This window comes from Coptis chinensis, chromosome 8, assembly GCF_015680905.1.
Source record: "Coptis chinensis isolate HL-2020 chromosome 8, ASM1568090v1, whole genome shotgun sequence".
NCBI classification, from domain to species: Eukaryota; Viridiplantae; Streptophyta; class Magnoliopsida; order Ranunculales; family Ranunculaceae; genus Coptis; species Coptis chinensis.
In genome coordinates, this window is record NC_141463.1 from 15,239,437 (window position 1) to 15,248,219 (window position 8,783).

Sequence of the window (8,783 nt, forward strand, 5' to 3'; positions counted from 1 at the left end):
TTCAATGCGCCTTTGTGAAATGAGGTAACTTAAGAATTTTCCCGAGGCTACTCCAAATACTCATTTTGCTAGGTGGTTTCATCTTGTTTTGGCAAAGTCATTCAAAAGCTTCTTGTAGGTGGGAGATGTGATCGTCCGCCTTTTCGCTTTTGACCACCATGTCGTCTATGTAGACCTCCATGATATCTCCTAGCAAGTCTTTGAACATTTTGGTGGCCAGTCTTTGGTAGGTCGCACCGGCGTTCTTCAAGCCGAATGATAGGACGTTGTAACAGAACGTTCCTTGCTCGGTTACGAAGGATGTCTTTTTCTGGTCCTCTTCTGCAAGCGGTATTTGGTTGTATCCACTGTATGCGTCCATAAATAATAAAAGTTTGTGGTCGCACGTTTGATCTACCAGTATGTTGATCCTTGGTAGGGGGAAGCTGTCCTTTGGGCAGTGCTTGTTAACGTTGGTGAAGTCTATGTAAAGTTGTACCTGACCGTTCTTCTTTGGAATGGTTACAATGTTGGCTAGCTAGGTCGGGTACTCAACTTCTCTGATGAATCCAACATTCTTGAGCTTTTCTATCTCTTCATTGATGGCTTTTTGAAATTTGAGTGCTAGTTTCCTAGGTTATTGCTTGATATGCTTGACGGTTGGATCTACATTTAACTTATGGCAAGCGACCTGAGGGTCGATTCCTGGCATATCGATATACGACCAAGCAAAAACATTTTTATTCAAAGATAGAAATTTGACAAGTTGCTCTTTGAGCTTGGGGTCTAAATCAGCCCCTACATAAACAAACTTTGGGTCATCATCTGTTCCCATATTGACTTTTTCTCCTTAATATATTTGAGCTTGTCTGCTGCAGTTGTTGTAAGGCTGGACGTTTGAGGATCTTGCTTCTTTGGGACGTCTTTGTCTTCGACGACCTAAGGCTTGGGTGAGGTCGTTGTGCTGACGTGATTGCACCGGTGAGCTTCTAGTTGGTTGCTTCTGAGCTCCATGATGCCTCGGGGATCAGGAAATCACAGGACCTAGTGTAGGGTTGATGGAATTGCTTGAATGTTGTGAATCCATCGGCATCCTAGGATGGCAGTGTAGGACGACTTGACATCAATCACACTGAAGCATGTTGAAGTTTTGACCATGTCTTCCTTGTCGCCAATAGAGAATGGTAGGATAACGTTTCCGATGGCATCTGTGCGATCTTCGTTGAACCCATAGAGTGGTGCATTTGACTCTATCATCACCGAGTCTGGCAGGTGCATGTTCTTGTAAGTTTGACAGAAAAGTATGTCGCACGAGCTGCCTAGATCTATGAGGACTCTTTTGACTGTCTACCCGTTGATTTTGGCGTGCACTACTAGGGCATCATTGTGGGGTAGGCACACCTTGTCTAGATCCTCTTTAGTGAATGAAATTGTTGTTATTATTTGAGGGTTGGTGGGATTGATCATCTCAACTTTGTGTGAGAGGTGGTAGATTTCTTGAAGCGCTCCTACTCTTCTGCGCTTCTCTCTACCTGAGGTTTCGTCGTTTGAAGTGTCTGTAATTATGTTGATTACTTTCTCCTCATCGTGGTCGGAGGAGTGTTGTCTCCTGTTGTGCCTCGACCAACCTGGAGATTTAGATCGTTGGGCTGCTCTGCTCCTACTTCTGTTGTTGGCAGGTTGTTAGTTGTTACGGCTCCTGCTTCTATGGCGTTTGGCATCCAGCTTGTGCCTTAGGTCGCTTTCTGGCAGGAACTCTTTCAATTTGCCTTCCTCTACTAAGTCTTGGAGGTAGTTCTTGAGGCTCCAACATTCATTGGTGTCATGATGATGGAGCTTGTGAAAATGGCAGTATGGACGTTCTAGTATGGCGATCACTTTGTTGATGTTGGGCTTAAAGTATGGTGATGTATATATCTTCTTCAGGATTTTGTTGGGTATCCTGGAGAAGTTAGAGAATTCCCTTTTTGTGTAAGAGGGCTTGTTGGAGCTGGAGCCCTTGTTGTAATTGTTGGTGTTGTTGTTGTTGCTATTGTTGCCTGAATAGTGGTTGTTTTCTTTGGGTCCTCGTTTGTTGCTTACTACGAGGACTTCTTTTTCTTTGCATTGGGCGAGCCATTCTTCGTACTTGATGTACTTGTCAATTCGGTAGTACAGGTCGTCTAAACGTTCTGGTTTGTTGCGCATCAGAGATCCTGCTAGGTCGGAGTCTTCCAGGAGAGCGTTCGTGAAAGTTGAAGTTGCAAAACTATCCATTAGGCTTGGCTCCATTAAGAGGAGTTCCTTTTTGAAACGTCCTAGGAAGGCGCGGATCGTCTCGCCATGTGCTTGCTTAAGCTGAAACAGGGAGTCCAGGTCGGCTTGCTTCTTCCTGTTGTGGACGAACTCTGATGCAAACGACTCAGCTAGCTTGTCAAAGTTGTTGATAGAATCAGGAGTGAGAGTGTAAAACCATTCCAAAGCTTCGTCTTTCAGGGTGGTTGGAAAGAGTTTGCACTTCAAGTAGTCATACTCTGTAGCGCTATATAGGGTGAGGATCTGGGTGAAACGAGCTACGTGCTGGCCTAGACACGAGCTGCCATCGTACAGTGAAAATTTTGGTTGGTTGAACTCTGATGGAGGCTGTTTGTCTCTGATTTCAGATGTGAATGGTGACGCCTTGTACGTCTGGAGGATCTTCTGAGCGATCTGGAGCGCGCTAGCCTTGTCATTCGACTTCTCCAATCTTTGTTCGAAGTCTTTTAACATTTTGTTTGTGGTGGTGGTGAGGGCAGTGACGACGTTGTTCTCCACTGCATTTGGAGTGTCGTTGTTGTTGTTAGAGGTGGCTTGTTCGCGCATCATCTGGTTCTCTTGTTGAAGTGTTATAAATGACTCCTGTAGCGTTTTCATCTAATCTGCTAATGCTTGCGCTGTGCTTCCATGGTGGCTTGTTGTGACTAGCTTCGTGGGCTTGAGAAAATGATATGTGTATTTTCTCAAGAGAACGAACCAGTAGACGGCGCCAATGTAGATGTTAGTTAATTTGAGTCTACGACCTGATAATGTGTTGGATTGGGAATGAGTGCACTCTTCTTGGGATAAGAGTTGCCTACGTATCAAGTTTCTTGGGGGTAAACTTGAATCAAGCCTTATGTAGTTTATCTCTCTCTATTTATAGATGTTTGAGCTGACTTTCCATATTTGCTCTGGACCGTTATGAAGTGTAGATCTACCTTGTATGCTATCTTGATGATTCGTCATTATTCTGTTGTTACAAAGTTAATGTCTCCTTGATTGTGGCGTTGGTTGAACTCCAAGATTGCGCTAGTTGATTTGCTTCCATAAATGGCTGTAACTGATATTGTGGACGACTTGGGTGTTGGGTCGTGGGTACGATTTGATAGTGTGAGACGAGTTGAAGGATGACGACCTGGTATGTGAACACGTGTACTGTAGTGTGGAAGGGAGAGTAATTACAAATCCCTAAAATAAGATGTGATCGAATAAGTCTATCAACAAGCATAGTTCCAAACAAAGAAGCACTGCACGAGCATCAAATTAAGTGCAAGAAAAACATGAACAGTTACAAAAAGTCAAGAACAAATGATCATTAACACTGAAATACGTAGTAAACAATTTTTTTTTTTATGGGAATACTAAACAAATTGTTTGTGTAAGGAGTTTAGGACACCAAAGGCGTGTTTACCCAGTTAACAACACAAAATTCATCTTTCAAGAACATTGGGAGCTGTAACTAAGTCGGTTCTACGGACTGTACTGTGAAAGTACTAATGGTACAAGTTTTTTACAATTTTACTTTGTTATTAATCGAAATCAAGAAAACTATCCTGATAAAACAATTTACATCCAAGTAGTGTCTTTGCACTTTTGTACACCGACCCATTGAAGAGCAATTAATTGACTATAGCAAATTAGTTTGGCACTTTGGCTACTTTACTAGACTAACATGGTATAGGATTTTGGACCAGAACCAGCAGCTAGACAAACCAGGTGGCCTGCAACATTGGCATTGAGAAACCATTCCCATGTTTCTCTGTTTCTTGCCTAACGCTTAGACACAATGTGTACGGCAAGTGGGCTTTCTAGGTCTGGGATTCTGGGAACTCCAAGTTTTTGTCCATGTGCTAGGTGTATTTTCACTGAAGGGAGACTAAAGTATGTTTGCCTTTCATGCGCCGATGGACGAGATCACATGGATGCTATACACAACGATCCTTCGAAATTTCGAAATCTCAGCAGTTACACTGTTACAGTTTTGTAAAAAGCGGTATTCAGGATGAAATATATACTTGTCGAAATTTTCGAAATTGTTATATCATTCAAATATGAAATAGAAATTGAACTACAAGAAAATCGATTGGTCTATGGTAATCGAGATCATTGTGGCTTTTCCAGAACCTCATACTGTTTGATGAAATTTTCTAAATATCGCTTATATATATTAGTTATATGTGCATTAGTGCATGTCATAATAAGTAGAAATTGTGCTAATTCTCGATATTAAACGATATTTGATATTTATGCAAAATTTCAATTTTTACCGGTTCTCTCTTACATACTATAAAATATTGGGATATGGATATTTATCGATACTCAATTTCTTGATATGTATTGTGGATATATCCGAGATATTTTATATTGTTTCATATGCAAATATCATGGATATATCTATAAAATATCGACAAGTATTGTGGATATTTCTTGATATATTATAATATATCATTTATATTTATTTGAAATCAGGGAGTGACTCTCAAGGACAAAAATGCCGAAAAAGTAACTCTCAAGAACCGGGTAGATGAAAGTTCAAATATACCCTTGACGCAAAATAAAAAACAGATCGGATAGATGAAATGTCAAGTATACCCCTGACGCGAAATAATTAACGGCCCAGCCCAGACGAAACCACCTGGTGTATTTAGTATGAACATTGAATGTTCATAGTCTTTGGGTATGAACATTGATTGGGTATGAACATTCAATGTTCATACCCGTTTTATATGAACATTCAATGTTCACGATCTGGATATTAATATTGATTGGGTATGAACATTTAATGTTCATAGTACTTTGGGTATGAACATTTAATGTTCATAATCCTTGGGTATGAATATTGATTGGGTATGAACATTTAATGTTCATAGTCTTTTAGGTATGAACATTCGATGTTCATAGTCCTTGGATATGAACATTCAATGTTCATAGTCCTTGGTCTTTTGGGTATGAACATTCAATGTTCATACATCAATATATTGTATAAGGTACATTCACCTATTTAGATATGAACAATCATTGTTCATACACCAGCAGAAGGTATGAACACTCATTGTTCATAGTAAAATGACAGAAATAGTACAATTGGAAAATATTTATTTTAAATCCGAGTCATTTGTCCTTAAGGGTTATTTTCACGAAAGGGTATAACTGGCATTTAAAAAAAATAAAATGGCCGGGCCAACTTATTTTGTCCTTGAGGGTTACTAAATTTGAAATCATGGGTTCGTGACTTACTAATTGCTAGAATTTGTTTTATCAAAAAAAAAAATTGCTAGAATTTGTCTTTGTGAGTTATTCACCAAAAATCGTGTCCTCTAGACTTCATTTTCTCCAAAATTGGGTGTTAGGCCCAATTTCTTGTATTTGAAATATAATAATAAATATTAAATAAAATTGTTATCTATACAAAATATTGCCAAATATCTCCAAATATCGTCGAAATATCACCGATATTTGCAGTCTTATATATCTCTAAACATATCACGATATTTATGTATCTTTTGTTGAAATCTCGATATTTGTGCGATATATAGCGATATCTTGTACCATGCTCTCTCATATATTTAGGCACACGCATCAGTGATAAACGGCTAGGCAAGGCTTCTTGTTTGTTGATCAGAATATCAGATGTTGATTTCGATTCTACCTAGATATAATTGAATGAAAAATTTTGTTGGATGGTTTTGCTTTTTCACGTTTTCTTGTTTGAAGTTAGGTTTTTTTCCTAGGATTTTTAAAGCTTAGGAATTGTAGTTGTGCAATAATTTTGATAATCAAGTTTAAGGTAGGTCTCAATGATTTCGTAAGGTGTTGAATGTATATTAGGAGGATGATTCTTACTTATTTGGATTTTGGACTAGTGAAATTTCTGTCTATTCATCAGTAAGTAGAATCACCTAAATCAAAAAGAGATGTCTTCTGTCAATAGAGAGTCGTCTTTCTCCTGATCATTACATTTGTTACATATGTCATCCAAATCAATGACAAGTTCGTGCTTGGAATGTATTTCAGGTTTGATGAAACTTCGATCGTTCCTCAACTGTTGCAGTATACTAGTACATATGTACTAACCCTGGCCTAAGCCAAAGAATAGAGCGTTCAATCTTGTTGCAGTACCTTGTTCTTGATTCGAAGGGAAAAGAGAGGAACTCAAATTTTCATTTTACAGTTTTAATTTTTGTGTTTCATTCTAGTGTTTCAGATTTTGAGAAAAATGAGTGAGAGAGAAAAATTATTGTGAAACTCTACCAGATGTAATTTGGTTAGAGATATTAGAAGCAGGAATTGAGAAGTGGATTCTGAAACGCGAAGATCTCTGCTGTTTCTCAATGTGCTGCAAGCGTTTCAACAATTTATCCAATGAAGACACTGTCTGGTCCACTTCAGTAGCTTGTCATTTTCCCCTAGAAATTCCAAAGCAATCTCTTCATCAGTCCTCTAAGAAAGCCCTTTATATTTGGAAACTTGAGATGTATATTAATCGTAAGCGTATTATTAAGCAACCAAGAGTTCTATCAACAGAGTTTAAAGAGATTAGATGCGGAATGGAGGAAATTCGGCAGTATGATTCGGAATTTTTAGATATGGTCACAGAAAGGTACTTAGTTTCATGTCTTTGATTTTTTTTTTTCACAAAAATTAGTTACATCGTAACGCATATTCAGTTAATTTTTGTGGTGTTTCTAGAGTGTATTTGTTGTAAACTGCGTTGAGTATTATGCTTTTTGTGTGGAAAAAACTGCTATGAATTTTGCATTGCGTAGAGTTCATTGTTATATAGACCAAGCCGTGCAACACCGTGCAACATTCTGGTGAATGAATTTGTCGTTTTACTATTCACTACATTGCTTATTACAGGGTCTCTGCCTGCTCTTGTTTTTGCCAATTTGGATTAAATCACTAAGAAGAACTATGTCAGTATTCAATCAAAGGTTTGTAGACAGGGTGGCCTAAGTATATGCAGTATACCTAAACTGGCATCAATAAACCAATATATCGATGAGTTTTTTTTTTTCTGTCAAATATGAGGTCAATCGTTTATAGTTTGAGATGTCCAAACCAGGGGATGATGAAAAACATTAACAAAAAGGTCTAGAATGCTTGGTAGTTTCCACTGAAGTTGGCATGGAATAGAGGTTAATTAGAGACAATGTTGCACAGCTTAATTCCATCAAAGATTCAAAGATAAGGCTTCCTTGAACTTGCGCATATAATGATTACCTGTAGGAACTTTGCATTTGGTCTGGTTACTAGTGAGTATTTGGAGCTTCTCGTGAAGTGAAAAAATGGTGAAGGTGGAGTATTAGAGTTGCAGAAAATATGAGTACATACATTTTTATATTTTTTTGTGGAGAGCAAAAATCAAACAACCCTATTGTGAAGAGAGATTAAAGTCCTTAATTAGTTATATATCTCTGTACTGACAATATTGCCTTGGTTATTTCTTACGATTTTGGATTTTGTTTGACACTTTCAGGTATTTGGTTAATCGTCAGAAGAATGAAATCATTGAGCAGGAGGTCATGGTTTTCTTAATGCAGAAAATCATTTTCAATTCTGAAAATCAAAACGTACAACACCCACTCTCTGCCAGTTGTTTTGCCTTTCAAAACCAATACACTCAAATGTCTGCCGTAGCCACTTTTTAAGTTGCCATTAAAACAATGAAGCGATCAAGGGAACCTGTTTTGCTTTGAGGGGAAACGTTATCTTAGGGATGAGATCCCTTGGAGTATGGGGATTAACTTCATTGCTCCATCTTTTAGAGATAAAGAAAGTTTCACTCGGGCTCATGGACAAACATTATTTCTTGGCTTTCAAGTACGCATTATGTGATGGTGTTGGCGAGGACACCAACGTCCTTGAAGATGATGCAGAAGCAAGCAGCAGTGCATCAGTTAAGAAAACTTTGAAGATTTCGTAGCAACCTTTTAATCTATTTGGGCCTTCTGACATAGTGACATGTCAAGGCTTTATATCTGTACAGTGCGCACACTTTAGTTGATGAAATCCTTGACATTGATTTACCATCATAGATTAACAGAGGTACATATTTTCTTTTTCCCATGATTGAGACTCTAATGTGTTTTTCATCTTGAACTTGGAGCCTGGTAAATCTGGCTAACGCTGTACATAGCAGGCACCAGCTACCATATTCCTTCTAGGAGACTGCCCAATGTAGACCATTGGTTTTTCATCGAGATGACCACTTGCAGATAGAAATCATTATCTGTGCATCAATGATTGGGTAGTCTCCTGTAGAGCACTCCCAATAACTGTGAACTACATTCTTGAGTTTGATTGGCTTCATCGACCTAAATCAATACATATCCCATCATTCTTCTGATTTAAGGTTTAAGGTTGATACTAATACTTAGGTTGGCTTAGGAATTGGAAAATGGAACCAATATGGACTGGAATTGGAATTTACTTTGAGTGTCTTGTTTTGCATAATGGCCGGACTACTGCAGGATTTTATGTTGGAATCTCTTGTGTATTTCTAAATACTAGTGTGTGTGTGTAAA

At 38.4% G+C, this 8,783-nt stretch overlaps 1 protein-coding gene and 1 long non-coding RNA gene across 2 annotated transcripts; one reads left to right on the forward strand and one right to left on the reverse strand.

Moving 5' to 3' along the window:
• Positions 1-1,662: 1,662 nt before the first annotated feature.
• On the reverse strand, positions 1,663-2,871 carry LOC147480158 (uncharacterized). Its single transcript, XM_086578575.1, has one exon. The coding sequence runs from the start codon at positions 2,869-2,871 to the stop codon at positions 1,663-1,665; it is 1,209 nt and encodes a 402-aa protein (XP_086434701.1).
• Positions 2,872-6,114: 3,243 nt separating this feature from the next.
• LOC147480159 (uncharacterized) lies at positions 6,115-8,319 on the forward strand. The gene is made up of 3 exons (XR_015205989.1): positions 6,115-6,141; positions 6,271-6,856; positions 7,736-8,319. It is a non-coding gene; the product is annotated as an uncharacterized LOC147480159 (long non-coding RNA).
• The last annotated feature ends 464 nt before the right edge of the window (positions 8,320-8,783 follow it).

Excerpts from the sequence above, each read along its gene's own strand:
- LOC147480158 (XM_086578575.1), bottom strand. The coding sequence starts at position 2,871 with ATGAAAACGCTACAGGAGTCATTTATAACACTTCAACAAGAGAACCAG.